General features: G+C 40.1%; 1 protein-coding gene across 2 annotated transcripts in view; it reads right to left on the minus strand.

Moving 5' to 3' along the window:
* CCDC50 (coiled-coil domain containing 50) overlaps positions 1–18,668 on the minus strand; it is an 830,503-nt gene that overhangs the window by 363,318 nt on the left and 448,517 nt on the right. For both annotated transcript variants that reach the window (XM_044070392.1, XM_044070390.1), the window contains one exon: positions 9,426–9,550. In XM_044070392.1, the coding sequence (XP_043926327.1) occupies positions 9,426–9,550 (125 nt within the window). The remainder of the gene's footprint in view (positions 1–9,425; positions 9,551–18,668) is intronic.

Genomic DNA, 18,668 nt, shown 5'->3' on the forward strand with positions numbered 1-18,668 from the left:
AGTCTTGAGTAAAACCCCTGGCCTTGTTCTTGTTTTGGAACTCTTTCTATTGCTTTCATTCGAGTGAGCAGAGAGATTTGCTTGATAGCCTCTGCCCTCTGGTTTTGTGGTAGGTTTGGCATGCCTTGTTTTCATGGCAAGGTATGAAAATGGAACCTGTAGCCTCGGTCTATAATGTCCAAAATCCATTTGTCCTTTGTCAGTCTGTGCCAATTTTCTACAAACAGAGATAATTTCCCGCCCAAGGGAGCTTCTATTTGTTCCCTGGTAGGCGGAAGTAGAGGAAAGTCATTGAGATTGTGGCTGTGGGGCAGGTGAAACCCCTGCGTCACTTCTTTGGTTTCCTGGCTGCCATTGTCGTCCCCTGTAAGGACCTCTGTATTGGCCTCTTCCTCGGCCACGTCTGTTTTTACCCCTTTGAAACTTTTTTGGATTAGGAAAGGACCAGTTTTTTGAAGGCCAATTCCTACTGAATCTGGGGGGTTGAACCTGGAGGAAATCTTTCACCGTCTGAACTGATTTGGCTTTTTCCTCGATGGTCTTTAACACATCCTTAGCATTAGCACCAAAAAGCTTGTTCTTTTCCAAAGGTGCATCTAGAAGTTTTGCCTTAACATGATCTGGTAGAGGTTGATCCTTTAACCATGCATGTCTACGAATGACTGCCCCTGTCATAGCTGCCCTACATGAAGCTTCCAGTGCATCATATCCACACTGCAGGAAGTGATTGCTTACTTGCTGAGTGTTATGTACTGCTTCCTGCAAAGCCTTCCTGTCTAAAGGATCAGGAGTGGCCAATGTTTTTTGTAAATCTTCCAACAGGAAATCCTGATATTGTAACATATGAAAAAGGCAATTCAAAGCTCTCATAGATAAGGTAGTGGATGTGTAAACCTTTTTGCCCCATCTCTCTAGTGACCTAGCTTCCCTGTTGGAGGGCAATGGATTTTTAGAGGTGGAAGCTGAAACTCCCTTAGGACCCTGAGAAATAGTTTCCAAATCAGCAGCATGGGCCCTGAATTAATGAGAATGAGTTTCTGGGACCCTGTAATACCTGTCTGGCTTGGCTGGAGCAGGAGGAAGAGAGTCAGGGGTAACACTAGAGTCAGTATATAAATCATCCAAAACATCAAGTACAGGAGGAATAGCTAAGGGCCTGTGCTGGGGCTTCTTAAGGAAAGACCGAAGGCGTTTTCTGGAATCAGAATATTCCTGGCCTTGCCACTTGAAATGTTCCCTCATGGTATGCAGAACTTCCCCAAAAGAAATATCCTCAGGCGGGGAGGCCGAGGGGATGGAATCCTCTGCATCCAAGTCCTCATAGGTCTGGAAGAGCTCTTCCTGGCTATCAGAATGGACAGAGCCCTTGGAATCTTCATCTGACGGAGAAGGGTCAGAGGGTTCAACCCGGGGTCTTTTATCAGAAGGAGGCTGGGATCCTCTCTCAGGATGGGCCTGTGAACCTCTAATCATAGAAATTAAATCAGCAGCCATAGACATAATTTGTGTCTCTGGAGCAGGCTGAGGAAAGGTTTTAGTAGTAAGATGCTTTGTTTTGCTGGCTGCCTTAGCCCTGGTGTAGGCCTTAATAGACATGGCCATAGGAGGCCTGGCAGCTCCACGTGCAGGAGTGACCTTGTCTACAGCAATGGTCTTGGGCATTTCCTCGGTTTCGGTGTCCGGAGGAAAATCAATGACTGGCGTCGGAGTGATATCAGAAATAGGAGTCGTCGGTAATGCGGTGACTTCGGTTCGGAGCAGTGGAGAGACAGTCTCTGAGAGAACCGGAGCACCCGCGATAGGCTTTGGCGTGGAGTCGGTGGCAGACGCGGGCCGAGGATGTCGGTCCCGGTCTTTTCGCTTCTTGGGAGTTTGTGATGTCAGAAGATCCGATGGCATTGTGTAAGCGAATTTATCTCCAAAAAAATCTTCAGCGAACTCCGCCCGGCGCCTGAGAGTGCGCTTGTTGAAGCGAACACAGGCTGCACAGGCCGAGACGTCGTGGTCTGGGCCAAGGCAAGGAAGACGGTAAGAGTGGAAATCCTTATGAGGTATTTGTTTACCACAAGAAAGACAATTGTTAACTTTTTCAGTAATTTCTGACATCGGCTGAGGCAAGAAAAGGTCCCCAATGGGGTACTTAGCTTTTTTGATGACTTCAGAATCGAAGAATACAGGAGCTGACCGACTGGCACTTGCGAACTGCTTCTGCTTCGGGCACCGCGCAGCAAGAAAGACTGGAGAAGATGGTGTCGGCTGATGCTTATGTACTCCAGCCGCTCTGACGTCGGAGAGAAATGCGACATCAGCCAACGTCGGACCCAGACTTTGGAAACCGGCCGACCGAGAGCTGCCTGAGGCAGGACAACCCACATGTTATGACTGCAGTTGCATTCTTGAAGGACATCATGCAAAGTTACTGTTCTTTACAAAACACAAAAAAATCTGTACAGCAGATGGAAGAGCCAGCCAAAACAGTGAAACTGATATGGTTATTTTACGGATCTTAATTTAAGGATACTCAGTACATATGTGATCTTTAAGACATCCACCTGAAGGAGAAACAGTTAAGTCCAGTTCATCCCCTCTAATATCTGCACTTAGCTGACTGACACAAAAAGCACACGTCTTGTGGTACTCGTATGTTGTACTGTGTTTACACAAAGTAATGTTAAAAGCACAAATAGCCTTTGGTGCTTTACAGGTTTGCTCCTTTTTTTCTTTTAAAGGAAAATGCATCTGTTTAGGAATTTATCATAACCATAGATGACTGAATACATTCACTGCCAACATGATAAATTCTAGGATACTTGCATGCAGGGAGCCCGAACGCTAGACCAACTTTCAGGGATTTACCTTTTCCCTGACGGCCTTATCTGACTCCCTCCATACAGATGTCAGGCTGTCAGTGGTATAAGAAGGGTCAAGACAATGCTATCTTCAGATGTTTCTTATCCTAGCTGAACAAAAGAATTTGTCTTTGGCATTACAGAATTAGAGGACCTAGGGAAAACACATCCAGACGACAAAGACAATCTACCTCTCTGGACTTGGCATATGAAAAGGGCATCTAGTTGGACGAGATAGAGAAGGTGCGAGTTTCAAACATCCAGTATTGCACTACAAAGGCTTGCAGGAAGATACTTCCTGTCTGTGCAATGCGACACAGCATGGTGGTATGCAGACAGCTATAGCAGAATATCACCATCAGAGGACCAGAGAGAATAAGGCCAGTGGCAGAGGAGGGTTGGTAGAGGAGTTGAAGGAAATGGCTGCAGTGGAAGCCCATGTGAGGCAGAGGCTTGTACAATACACAGCAACACTAGTAAAGAGAACAACTGGGCCATCATGATGGACTAGAACAGGCAAAACAAACAAAACTGATGTATGTACTACCAGGTTATGCAGCACAGTGCATTGTCTGGCCATGTTTATCACACATTTTCTACCCACTTAACACAGGGGTGAGAGCAAGTAATTTGTATCTGAAGAGTTGGAATGTAGCACAACACCTAGGATTAGCAATGGCTACATGCTGGAAGGCAGGGATTAATAAGAGGTTAAGGAAATGAAAGGGATTATGTTAGATGGCTGAGTGACTGAAGGGACCTGAATGTGCTGCTAAGTGGAGGGGTGGTACTTCCTGACAAGCGGAGGTGATCAGATGTTGCATGTACCTGCAGAATAGCGGTTCCATAGGGCACACAGAGATGTCATTGTGCTGTATTGAACATGGTTATGACATATTTCCCCATCTAAAAAAACAGCACAGCCACCAACACATACTGGAAGGTACAATGCTAAACTGTGCGACTGTGACTGCCTAGTCATGCCACGTGCTTGACCACCACGTAAGCTTTTGTCTCACATATGTTGTCAAGCAGGCAGTGGAGGGCACCAACCATCTCTGTAATGCAGTGATGGTGGCATCCGTCTGTTCCCAGATAACTGCAATGCATATCCAGTGGATAACACTCCGCATGATACTTAGTTTGGGCAATATGTTTCAGCCATTGCACTATATACCGCTGTCCTGACACTCCTTACTTCTGTGTTGGTGTCACTTCAGACTACTGATGTACAAGTAGGGAAAAGGGGTGCATCACATGGCTGCTATGCATGACCTGTCTTTCAATGCTAACTTGAGATGTGAGGGTGGTTCACTGGACATGGGTGGTAATGTGACTTCCACAGTAACAGCTGCTGAAAGCACAACAGTGCCCTTGGACTCTGCAAGAGTTGCTGAAATCATCATCGATCTCTCTCTCAAAACTGACATTAGCCATGACATGTGCCATGGTGGAAGACCCCATGACTGTAGCATCTATGAAAGAAAACAGACAAATATCTAATATTTGGAAGGCACAGTGGTGCAGCAGTAGCATTGTCGCCTCACAGCTAGAGGCTCTCCGGTTCAATTCTCAGCTGGGGTACCTTCTGTGTGGAGTCTGCATGTCCTCCCAGAATTCGTGTGGGTTTCCTCCGGGTGCTCCAGTTTCCTCCCACATTACAAAGACATGCATCTGTAGAGTTTCTCCCTGGGCCTCTGCTAAATATTGGCTTTGCTCCAAGTCGGACTTTCCCGGTTAACAAATGCTAATAAATAACACATTTTAAATTAATAAATTAAATAAAAAATACATAAATAAATATATGAATACACCACACTCCATGTTGCATCTGTACTACAGGTAACATTGTATGTATATAATGCAAGCAATTATACCTTGCAGCACATATTGTACCTACATCCCAGCTGTGCCTGTATGGGAGATATAGTGTTGTTTACATTAAAAAGACTCATGGCCCTGGCATGCTATAATACTGAGTTACTGATGGACTGAATACCATTGTAGTGCATCTCTGACATATGCATGGCATTTTAGCCAGTTCAGCACCTACAGGTCTCCATTAGGGTTGCTTTACTATCTGCAGACATGATATTCAGGAGGTGGATTGAGAAGGCAGAGTTACACTGGTGGCCATCCTCTTCTGTGCAATGCCAGGCCTTTGCCTAGGGATGCAAAATCATACTTGTAACCCTATAACAGACCTGCAGCAATACTCTGCTGTGGCCACCTATAGAGCGGACACCCACAACCAGCTTCCACTGCATACTTCCAGAAGACCTAGTCAGTGCTATTGGTTCTGAGAATCTGTTGTCCATATTCATGGAGAGCATGCAGTAATACTTACTCTGCCTTGAAAAATGTTTTTTTCTCCAGTCCCTTACAATGCTTTGTTGTCATGTCTGGGCAGTTGGACATACACCAAGGGTCACAGAGTGCACAAATATGGACAGCATCAGCTGTCCAGTTGACACTCCCATGCTATTTGTACCATGCCATTCATACTCCAATATTACATGCCACATCTTTACAGTGGCCCATTAGGGACAGCATCAGGACAGACTAATGTGTAAGATGCACCATGTCATCTGGCTTCAATGACCTGTCCAACAAAGCACAACCTACATGCTGTATCACTAGTCAGGGTCTGCATAGCCCACCCCATACAGTATGTATCAGGCCTTAACCACTGCTACAGTGTGTGCAATCAAATACATGCGTTCCTGTCCGAGTTGCCAGCCAAGGTGGTTACTCCACTTCTCACCACCCTCATCTGTATATGTCAGAATCACAATGCAAAACTATGCCTTTTCTGCTGTCATTCCCCATTTCAACCCATCTTGAAATCTCCATTCCCATGAATGCTGGTCAGAGGACCACCCCCCACCCCCAAATCAAAATGTTAAATGTATCTGGTCTTTCTCCCCATCGCCCCTTACAACAGCAGTTGTAGAACACTTGGTAGTGTACACCACTACACATGGTTTCTACTCAAAAACAAGGACAACACTTGTGAAATTTTGACAACATAATATATACCAATGGTGATGGTTGTCATTATCATGCTATTACAGGGCTCATATTATGGTAAATATGCTAATGAAACAAATCTCCTTGTGCATCTCTGAATCACATATTTACCACCATGTGTAGTCAGCCCTACAGTGTGCTATGGTGCTCATGCACAGTAACTTGACAAGTGAACTGTACATGCCTGGGTATCTCCAGGATATTGACAAGGCCATGGGCTTTTTGCAATTTGCTGCACAGCCTGTAAGGGTATATCATTCGACTTAAATGCCTTGAGTTGTGGCACGTTTGCAAGCTAATGTGCACTACAAGGGTCTGCAGTGGAGTGATACCTTGTATGGCCATTGCTCCTGTATCCCCTTATTACTTTGCATGTCTTACAACTGAAAGACTCTGCTGTGACATCAGGTCATATTGCACTGCCGTGCAGTCCACTGATACATGTCATGTAGATTCAGCAATGTGTAGCCACCTGGTTGTGCTACCATTTTCCACATGGTACCAACCTGTTAAAATACCATGACTACTGGCAGGAGTCTGTCTGAAAGGGCTTATGTGTGGTGCATGAGGGAGAAAAAATATTTATCCATCCCCTGTATCTGTACCAATATGAGCACCTACTATACGACTCCTATTAGAAAACCCAGTATAAGATGGATGGCTGACACTGCCTTCAAGGTCAGTGAATGCAGCAATGTGCTTCATCCACTGTGGTGGGCAGTACCAATTTCATTACAGCAATCTGAAGACACACCACCCTGACCTTCTCCATCAATGGTTAAGAGAGGTTATTAAGTATGACTACCTGGTACTTAAATATACACAAATCAGATAATACTTGTACAGCTATTTGCAGTTACTGCAGTTATTAAGGCTCATGGATGTTTTTTTTTTCTTCTCTCTTTTGCTTGATTTTCAACATCAAAAGAGACAGAGGAAAACTGTCTGATATGTCAGAGGCAGCATGAAATCCTGCCCAGGCAGTGGGGTATAAACACATGACATACCTGCATATCTGTTAGTCGCATGTTTCACTACCCCTGTTGACAGTTCCAATAATTAGACCACTAGGGGTTACAGCTTCAGTATGCGTTCTCTGTGTCATCTACATTTTAACTACATGTGCAACTAAGCTACTGTCCTGTCAACTGGCAGGTACTCCTCACAGTGTCATGGCAGTGCCATGGCAGTGCAGATTGGACAGAAAGTGGGTATGTCACCACCATCATGGGTGTCCGTATCTGTTTTGGTACATGTGCATTTGTCCTTCCTCAGCGCCATGTCCCTGTAAGTCTAACATAACAGTAATGCACAATGCCCTTGTCAGCCTGTCATGAGTTACTGTCACAATGGGCATTCTAAAAATCATGCCTGTGATGGTTACACCCTCTACAGGCAATGTCAGCATTGAGTCTGCACTAAAAGCAGACAATGCTGACCAGAAAACAGAAGTAGCAGCAGCAAGACATGAAATGGCTTTGTTTCAATTTTCATTTCTGCCTACATTCAGCTAAAGTAAAGAACACCCGGTACTTTGGTTACAGAAGCTTCTCTTACAGAGGGAATATATGCAAGATGTCAACTACTTCCTTACTGCTTTACCAGCTTTCAAACACAAAACTTTACCTTTTTTTTTTAATCTTATTTTTGACTAGCTAGTAGTGCATGAAGAAGTTAAATTTCCATGCACTACAAAGAATTATGATCAGATCTCTGATTTTAACAATGTGTGTTCTTGAAATGCATGCCAAGATTCATCTCTTGAGCTTCATTCTCCACATCTCAAACACATAGCATGCTCATTCCAGTCATCGACATGATCAATATACTCTATATTATGAATCCTCTCTTTCCTTGTAATAAAACCTGGTGACTTTTGATTCAATGCAACATATCACAATTTACCTGTAACTGAAGGACCCTGGACCATTCCACACTTTTCTATAGCGAGTACTTCAAGGATGGCCTCCCCCCTTTTAAAGTCATGGTCAAACTGTTCATAGGTGAAGTGGTATGTGAAGAGCTCAGGATCCTAACCTCAGAGCATGTATATGGAACAGAGCATAAAACCGATACTTATGGTTTAGGAATCAAACACCCAGTTGTCAGCTGAGCACTTCAAACAGTGGCCACAATGAGTTCTGCATAGCATATTTACCCATCTCTTCCACTGAAGGAAGGTTGTTATTACATTCTCAAAGTTCCTCCAACCTGGCAGTGTACCTCTCAACTGCTATGATTTACACATAGTGCTACTATTTTGGCCTTCAGATTTAGCTTTGCTCCCCTTAGGTTTACTGATACTCAAAGACAAACCAGTTTCTGGGCACATATCTTAATAAATAATAAACAAAGCCTAGACAAAGATCCCAAGGTTTGGTATAATGGTTAATGTCTTTCTCTCATGCACATAAGGTACATGGTTTGATTCTGACCGCAGGTCATTGGCTATGCTTAAAATGGCCCTTTAGAGCAGCTAGCCTAGTATGAACTTATGAACTATATAGGATCTAGTATATAAACACCTTCTATTATGAAGAAATTAAAAAATTGCTCCTCTTTCTAGCCTTTTGCTTTGATTTTTAAAGGTCTATGCCAAGAATTGTAATGCTCAGAGGTTGACAGGTATGCCTGATGAGATTCTGATTAGCAGGTCTCATTTCTGAACTAAGATCCTTTCCAGTGCAGTTTATAATAGCACAATTTCAAAATTGTACCAGTCCAGCTCTATACTGTACAGCAAACAGTTTCACACCATGACAAAGCAAAAGTTATTATACTATAAGCTTAAATAAGTTAGCAGTTAAGCAGACTACTACACATCCACTTGTTTTCTCTAGGTCTTTGTTACTTCTAATATTCATACACTTAAGTGTTCTTTCAGCATGAGCTGTGTGTTTAAAATTGCATATCTAACTCACCAAGACATAAACAAAGTTCAAGACTAGCTACAGCCTGTTTAGCAAAATCCCCACGTACATTTGCACAGCCTGTCATTTTTAGCACTGCAGTGCTAACATGCTCCTTTGCAATTTAAATGAGCAACATTCATGTATTTTTAATTAACGTCATTGCTCATTTCATTAGTGTGCTGTACAATACAATGATTACTGTGTTGGCTGGTATGTCACTTCTCACATGCATGTTTGCACCTTGAAAACTTGCCTGCTAACAAAATAAACTGCATTAGTAGCTGTACGCACATGGTGAACAGTTCTGCTTAGTGTCTAGATGAGCAAATGCTTTATAAACCTTTCAAGCACTCTTCTACTGGTTTATACATGTATTTATGGTAAGGAAAAGATGCTGATTACTTGACATTTTCTTACTCAAAGTACTTTATTTTGAACTACAGGAATTAAAAGGTATCATATGCTTCACTAGTGAGCAACCATGACGCAAACTACAGAGGTGTGATTCTGACAAATCACACTTTCAATAGAGGCGAACTCAGAGAAACGTAATGCGAAAAAAAATCATGCTTTTCATTGTTTACTCGTCCATCTGATAAATAAGAAATCAGTAGTGACACTGTAGCTGCATTACCTTGTTCATCATCAGCTCTTCTTCTTGCAACCTCCTGGCTATGTCAGCATCCTTCAACTTCTGGTCTCGCACAGACAACTGCGCTACTCCATGCGACACATCTCTCAACCCTCTTTGTTTCACTCCTGGATAAAAGCATCACAAATGAAACAAACCTGTAACTGAACAATATGACTTATACATACAACAGGAGCAAGAGGCCACTGTCCTTAAAACAGCATAATTTTATATGTAAGGCATGCTTACAAAGCTATACTCATCTTTCACTTCTTAATAGCTGCTTTAAACAAAAAGGCCACTTATTCTAGTCTGAGCCCAAAAGCAGTTCATGGAACTCCTGCATGAAGTGCAGTTACAGAACTGGCTCTGTCCAGGTCCAAACAGCATATTTTACATGCACTCCTCTATAAACAGGAACAGCCTGTTGCATCAGGCAAATCATGTCATTCAATATGTACAGCTGGCTATTCTTTATCCACCACTTGTCCTTAAACAAATTTTCCACAAGAGCCATACTTGCTTGACAAATTAAACAAAGAAACATCATCAGCACAGTCAAAGTACAACTAAGTAACACTAAACTTAAAAAGTAAAGGGCGCATCCAGGTGCCAGGGTTAGGAAAAATGAAGGCGAGTAAGGAAAAGAGAAAAAACAGCAGTGCCTTCCTGATGTAAGAGTCACTCTTCGAAAGCTCTGTAAGTTAGGGTTAAGTTTTTTTTTTCTTTTTTATTGTAACTACTTTTTTATTTCGGAGATTGTTACTGTAGCAAGTACAGCAGGAGGGAATGTCAAGTAAATATACTTATACTTATCAATCTCAGTTTGGAAGGGAAGCATAATCCTTAGGACAGAACCGAAGATCTGTCTGGTCAAATGTTAAGCAATACCCCATTTGCTTATGTAATATTTTGTGAAAGTATACACTGTCTGCAGCACTACTTTTTTTGAAGAATGCCAGAAAGTACAGTTGTGTAAAATCTTAACATAACAGTAGACATCCTTTTCTTTCACAATTGCAGTATTCTTTATAATAGGGAGTCCCCGCCAAGGGCAGTCCAACAGCTGGCTAGTATACCAAAGCCTTTTAGTTAAGGGTATGCCGTACGTCACATGTATGCTCCCCGTGCACAGTCTAGGGCATAAAGGTGACATCTGGAACCATCACCCTAAGAACTGAAAAAGCCACAATAGGAACGGTAATCCAAGGATAAAAATAGGTAAACACATCTAGAAGTAAAAGGACCAAGGGGTGGGGGAGGGGGAGCAAATACTGCAACAGTGAAGAGAAGGACATCTACTGTTATAGTAAGATTTTACATAACTGTACTATGTCCTTTCATATCACTGTTGCAGTATTCTTTACAATAGGGAGAGTGCAACAACTCAGGAAGAAGACTGGAAGAGGAGGGGCCAGCAGAGCCCCCAGGCAAAGCCAGCTCTGGCCCTAGAAATCTCATGCAACTTATAGTGCTTTGTAAAGGTATGCACAGAAGTTCTGGTTGCTGCCTCAAGAATAGAATTAGTACCCAAACCCTTGAAAAAATCCCCAGAAGAAGCCAAACCTCTAGTGGAATGAGACTTAACATAAGGAAGGCTCTTCCCATGAAAAGAATAGCAAAAAGAAATGGCTTTAGATATCCAAGAAGAAAAGGTTTGCTTGGAAACAGCCATACCTAAAGACCTACGATGAAAATAAACAAAAAGCCAATCAGGTTTATGAAAAGCTTTAGTCATATCCAAATAATACCAGAGTTGTCTATGCAAACCCAAAGTGTGCACAGCCATCTCACTTAAAAGACTATGGAGAAGGGAAAAAGTAGGCAAATGAATACTGTTTAACAGCTCATTAACCACCTTGGGCATAAAAGGATGACTACTACAAAGGGACACCATGTCCTTATGGAAAACTAAAAAAAGGATGAGCAGACATAAGGGCTTGCAGCTCAGACACCCATGTGGTAGAAATTAAGTTACCACGAATGAGAGGCAGGCTTCTTGAGAGGCCTAATGTGAAGAATGCCTTTTTCCCCCCAAAATCTCTATTTCAATTTTCTTTTTTCAAATAACAATACGGTAACTCAAAAACACAAATAAACAATACAAATACCTATCTAAAGAAAACAGACAACAATCTCATTCCGAGAAAATTATACATATGCATATATATATATATATATATATATATATATATATATATATACACACACACACACACAAAATATACACAAGAAGTCACTATATCGTCAAGTAAAGTATGAGAATTCTTATGTTCATTTGGTCTCATAAGGGAGAGTTAGAATGGGGGTAGTCTACATATAAAGTAAAAATAGAAATTTAATCATTTATTTGTATGTTTAGGGAAAATATCTAGTTACACATATACCAAGAAAAGAGATAAGATGCAAGAAAGACTGGTTATACTACATTCATTTCTTATTTAAAGGCTAGCTTTTCATGACAATCTGTAGGCAAATTTTATTTGTCAAGAATTATATCTAGCAACTAACCCCAATATTTTTGGTAATAGCATTTTTTTTTATTTTTGAATAAATTAATTTGTGAGAGGAGATGTATTTGATAGCAAGATTGCTAAAATTTTCCCAAGTAATTGGTGACATGACATTCCACTTCTTTGTAATAAAGAATTTAAAAAGGGCACACATCATAATAAAGACATGTTTTAATATTTTTGCGAGTTGATTGATATTAATGTACAACATAGCTGTCTCCCAGGTAAGGGTTGCTTTTTCATATCCAATCTTCTCTAATCTTAGTCTCAAGGAACACCATAAGTTGTGTATCTTAGTACAGTTCCACATGACATGTAAAATATCAGCTGTTTGATCCTGACAATGGGGACATATAGGCGAAAAGTTAGGATTGAATTTATTTAATTTAGATAAGGTATAATATAGATTATTTACCATAATTTGTGTATATAACAGCTTCTTGAAAGGAATGAATTTGATTATATTTTCAATGGCTAGTTTCTTATTTTCTTCAGTCAGTGATTGATTTTTCGTTTGCCAATAGTTTGAAAATAAAGAATTTGTTTGCCAATAGTTTGAAAATCAAGAATTCTGATGTTTTGCACTCATTACTATTTTATAAGTCCTAGAAATTGTCATCCCTTTAATCGCAAGATTTTCAAGTATTAATTTAACTAAATCTATGTTCTGTAAGTCAGTGTGTATTTTGAGAATTTAGCATTTATAAGATGATGAAGTTGGTTAAGGATAATGCTATATTTCATAGGAAGTTTGACTTCAAGTCTCATTTGTCTCGTGTTAGAGTCTTTCCATTGGTATATATCCCATATTGTGTAGTCTTTTATCAGGGGGTAATTTGTTAGATTTACTGGTTTATTATTTACTAGTAAATTAGGATTTAGGTGTAATGGTTGCATAAGGGCAAAAGCGTCAGCTAATTGCAATTATTTAAATAGTTTCTGTGTTGTAAGAATCATGTTTTTAATTAGTGGGTGTAAATTCTTTGTGTATATGCTAGCCTGGTTTAAATTCAAGAATGGTAAGGATTTGATATTACAGCCAAGGGATTTCAACTGTTCATACCATATTTTTGGGGTGTCCAAGTATTTATATGAGTCATAGTTTATTATTTGTATTAGTCTGTATACAGTAATTATACTATAGTAAAGCTTAAAATCAGGTAACCCCAATCCCCCTTATCATTGGCAAGTACAAGTTTTGCATATTTACTTCTGGTAGATTTGGGATACCATAAGAATCTTGATATAGCTTTTTCCATGGCAAGGAAGAAGTTTTGGGGAATATTTGAAAGGTGGAATTTAATTGAAAGAGTATTCTTGGTAGAAAATTCATCTTGACAACACTAGCTTTTGACAGTAGAGACATATTAATGTTCTTCCATCTATCCATATCGTTTTGAATACTAGTCCATGTAGTTAGTAGGTTATTGTTTTATAATATCTTTGAAGTCTGAGGTAAATATAATTCCTAGATATTTTATCTGGTAGTTTATTTTGATCTCACTCATAGGAAAGTACAATTCTTTATGCCCTATAGGATTGAGAGGAAATATGTGTAAATTCTTTAAATTATAATTTGAAGCTATCGAGAACTCATCAATAACTAAGTATTTTTGGGAGGTCAGTAGTGGGGAGTTGGAAGTATATATTTAAGTCATCAGCAAAGGCAGAGTATACAAGATTTGTATTGTGGATTCTTGTGATATGATGAAAGGTTTTTTTGTGAAAAACAGGAGGAGGAGTTCTAGATAAAGATTAAATAGGTATGGCGAAAGAGGACATCCTTGTCTTGTACCATTGGATAAAAGTATAGGGTTAGTTAGTTTATTTACCGGTATAGTGGTAGAAGCTTTCTGATAGAGAACATGGATCATTTTAATGAATTCTTGAGGAAAACCATATAAAGGCAGTATATTAAAGAGAAAGTGTAAGTTTACTCTATCAAAAGCTGTAGTTGCATCTACTGTAAGGGCATATATCTGGGGCATTTATCCCTATTAAGTAGTCTTGCAATGGTATCTAAAAGGAGGGTGTTGTCACTTGTTTGCCTGTTTGTCATAAAGCCCATTTGTTGTTGGGAAATAATAGAGGGGAGTATATTCTTAATTCTATTTGCTGTAACATGGGCTAATATCTTAAGATCAGTGTTTATGAGGGCTACTAGTCTATAATTTGCTGGATCTGTTGGGTCAGAATGCGGTTTAGGAATCAACACTGTCTTGGAGTTATTTAAGTATTTGTCTGTTATACCATATTGTATTATATAGTTGAAAACTTTTAATAACACTTGAGATAGGTTCCATGAATAGCTTATAAAAATCCAATGTGTATCCATCAGGCCCAAGGGATTTACCTAATTTTAGTTTGTTTATTGCAGCTTTTATCTCTCTTAAATGTAATGGTGATTTTAAGAGTTTCCTTTGATCTTCTGTAATTTGTAGAAAGTTTATATTATATATAAAATCCTCAAATCTGTCTGTAGATAAGGGTATATTGTATAATTTCTTATAAATATCTTCAAAAGCGTCCACTATATCTTGATCTTTATATTTCACCTGTCCTTCATATTTTATTTCTTTGATCCTAGGAGGTCCACTTTTTATGTTAGTCTAGCTAGGAATTTTGATGGTGTTTGAGCCCATTCTGAATATTGATATATTAACCTTAATTCTAAGGAGATATTTTCTCAACAGTGTTTGTGTAATTGTTTTTGCCACTCAATTATTTTTTCCTCAAGTTCTTTAGAATATTGTTCCTGAAGTTCTAGTTCAGCAGTGTTTATTTGACACTAGTTCATTCTTAAGACTGTTATACTTTTTTTTGAGCCATGCAGATTTTTGAATAATACCCCTGATGACCGCCTTGGTAGCCGCCCATTGTATGTCATATGGAATTTGATCGGATATAAAATCATTTTGAAGTTGGGCTAGCACATTCTGAATTTCTTGGTTTTGTATAATTTTAGGATTTAACGTCCAGGTATTGAAATAGGAAATATTTTGTTTACGAACTTGAAAGTTTATTAAAAGTCTAATTTTGGAATGATCTGAAAGATTTCTAGGTGATACAGCATAATTTAATTTGTTAGAAAGGAAAGCAAGGGAAATTCGAAAAGCATCTATCCTGGATCAAGTTTTATGAGTGGCTGAAAAGAAAGTGAATCTTGAAATTGTTTTATCATATTGAAATTTAACATAAGGGTCAACTAGTTAAAATGTATTTTGTAATTCTTCAAGTGCTGTAGTGGTAGATTGTGACGGTCTGTTTTTATTATGCGATCTATCCTTATCTAGATTTAGTAAAGCATTCCAGTCCCCACCTACAATAAACAGATGATCTGGGTATTTGGCTAATACATTAAAGATTTCATAATTGAAGAGCTGCTGATTTGAGCAGGGGCTATATATATTTTAAGAGTAATGGTTTGTTCAAAGTATGATATTCAGTAGTAAATACCCATTTTCCCTTTGAGTCAGCTTCATAGGAAGCAACCTCTCCTTGGAAGGATTTATTTACTATAATGGCCACTCCCCTGGACAAAGAACTATAATTTGCAGCAACTATTGTTTTAACCCATTTTCTTTTCCTTTCCCTAACCCAAAGTTGGTCATCTAAGGGAGTTTCTTGCAAGAAAGTTGCATCAGCCTTAGTTTGGTATGTGAGGTGCATGATTACATTTCTTTGCATGATTACATTTCTTTTCATCTGCCATCCCTTTAACATTCCAAGAGTCTACGGTTATCATTTTTTATTAATACTGTTGAAGTTTCTCATTAGTTGATACACAAAAATACAGTTATAAACTTTTTCTGTTAGTGTATTTATCTTAAGAATAAATGTTGTGACTTCTATACTCCTAAACTCTAAATAGGTGCCTAACCACCCATCCCTCTGTATTTGTAAATGTGCACGAGTTAAGAAACTAAATGAAACTATTATTTTAACAACAAGGAGTAGATATATATCAGAGGTATGTCAATAATACCCATACTGTTCCAAATGTGAACAGTCATCAGCTAATAGACTGTGCCCATCCCACTCCTTTTATTATTTATATACTGCATATTCATTTTCAGACTTCTTAAAATATTATATTAATTGTACCCTTAGATATTATATAGAGAAAAGGAAAAATAGCTTTTATAAAAAGTTTTGCAGTAACAGCAACATATTATAATTCTTAACATTTCAAGAGTTATTAAAGAGTTAACAAAAAGTACAGTTTTGTACCTACCACAAATGTAGATGTTCGAGCGTATACACTGCTGCAGTCATTGCACTTGGGTTATCCTGCCGTCAGGCGGTCCCTCAGTTGGCCAGAGTTCCAAAGTCTTGGTCCGGGGTTGGTTGCTGTCGCTTCTTCCCTGACGTCAGAGCGCCAGGAGTATACAAGATGCAGCCAACGCCATTTTCTTCAGTTTTTCTTGCCCCAGATGTCAGGTGCCCCCAGAAAGGTAGGCAATGTAAATTGCTAATAAAACATACATAAGAAAAGCAATCAAAAACTTTCAGTTACCAGCAAATACTCCCCATAGGTAGCAAAGGGTAGAAGGCCTAGGTAAGTACCAGCAAAGAAGAGGGGAAGGCGGGAGGGTAACCTAGACTGCAGCAGTGTATACACTCGAACATCTACATCTACGTACAAAACTGTACTATGTTCATCATGTTACACTGCTGCAGTCATTACACTTGGGTAGAATCCCAAAGCTGAAGTAGGGTGGATGGTTCTATAAGGCATTAGGGGTGGCTATAAGGCCCTGCAGCACTGCAGTGGCAAAGCCAGCTCTGGATTTAGAATAAAGAGGCAGATTGTAATGCTTGGTGAAGGTATGTACAGAACTCCAAGTTGCTGCTTCCAAAATGTCCTTGGTAGGTACTCCTCTGAGGTAGACAGTTGAAGTGGCTGTTGCCCTGGTGGAATGAGACCTAATGCTGTTAGGTACAGCTTTCCCATGGTGTGTATAGCAGAAACATATACAGTGCCCTATCCATTTTGAAATGGTCTGTTTTGAAATGGCTTTTCCCTGTGTTCCTGTGGCATATGCTACAAACAATAGCTCAGTTTTCCTGAAAGCTTTCGTTTTGTCCAAGTAGAAGTGTAACTGCCTGTGTATGTCCAAGGAATGCAGAAGTCTCTCCCCTTCATTCTGTGGATCTGGATAAAAAGTTGGCAAGTGAATAGTTTGGTTTAGAGCCACACTTGATACCACCTCTGGCATAAAAGTAGGGTTTGTTCTTAAAGACACCCTGTCTTGGTGGAAAATGATGAAAGGTTCCACTGCCATTAGTACCTGTAATTCTGAAACTCTTCGTGCTGAGGTTATTGCCAGGAGCAGGGCAGTTTTCCAAGAGACATATTTTAAGTCTGCTGAGTTAGCTGGCTCAAAAGAATGTAAAGTTAATTTTTCCAAGAAGAAGTTGAGGTCCCAAGTTGGAGTTGGTGCTCTACGGGGCGGTCTTATGTTTTTAGCCCCTCTGAGGTACTGTTTTAGCAAAGAATTAGAAAAAAATGGTGGGTCTGTGTTGTAATGAGCAGAGATGGCAGAGGCGTGGATCTTAATGGATGAAAAGGAGAGGCCTTTGTCCAGCATCTCAGTTAAGTATTGTAGTATCCGAGGAATATTTGGGACAATAGGGTCAAGGCTGTGAGCCTGGTTCCAAGCACAAAATCTCTTCCATTTATCTGAATAGGCTTTCTTGGTGCTAGGCCTTCTGGCCTCCAGAATGACATCCATAACAACTTTGGAGAGAGGCATTGCTTGCTTGACTAAGGAATCTTCCATGCAGCCAGGTTTAAAGTCTTGAGCTGGCTGTGAAGTATCTGATTGTTTTGCTGAGTCAGAAGATGTGGGATTTGAGGCAAAATCCATGGTGGACCTTGTGCTAAGTTCTTTAAGATTGGGTACCAGTGCTGGCGTGGCCAGTCTGGGGCAATCAGGATCATCTTTGGCTTTTCCTGTCTGGCTTTTAGGAGTACCTTTGAAAGGAGAGGTAGTGGTGGGAAAGCATATACTTGTAGGTTTTTCCAGCTGAATGAGAGGGCATCTACTTTCCATGCTTGTGGGTGGTAAGTCCTTGTGCAGAATTTCTGTAGCTGGCAATTCATTGGGGATGCAAACAGATCTATGTCCGGGCTCCATGATTTTTGTGTTATCATTCTGAATATTTGTGGATGTAATTTCCACTCGTGCGGATCCATGATGTTTCTCCTTTAAGTCATCTGCCAGTGTGTTTTTCTCTCCTGGCAGGAATTGTGCTTGCAGATGAACTTGATAGGTTAGAGCTGTGTTCCACAAGGTCATGGCTTGTCTGCAGAGGGGATATGAATGAGTGCCCCCTTGCTTGTTTATGTACCACATAACTGTGGTGTTGTCTGTCTTTAGTAGTAGTTGTCCTGGATGCAGAAGGTCCTTGAAAGCTATAAGGGCATTTTGTACAGCTAGCATCTCTTTGATTGATGTGAAGATGCCTTTGTTCTGCAGGCCACTTGCCCTGAATACATTTTCCTGCCATGTGTGCTCCCCAGGCGTAATCCGAAGCATCTGTTGTCAGTGTTTGCCTGGCTGTGGGTTGAGTGAAAGGCTGTCCCTTGTTGAGGTGGCAGGCTTGAGCCCACCATCGAAACTCTTGTTGAAGGCACGGAATAAGTGGTATTACTGTTTCCAAACTGACAGTGTTGATACCAGACACTCTTTAGGTACCATTGTAGTTTCCTCATATGCAGTCTGGCATA

The sequence above is a fragment of the Protopterus annectens genome, chromosome 4.part1, assembly GCF_019279795.1.
Source record: "Protopterus annectens isolate FY-2018-M chromosome 4.part1, PAN1.0, whole genome shotgun sequence".
Lineage (NCBI taxonomy): Eukaryota > Metazoa > Chordata > Ceratodontiformes > Protopteridae > Protopterus > Protopterus annectens.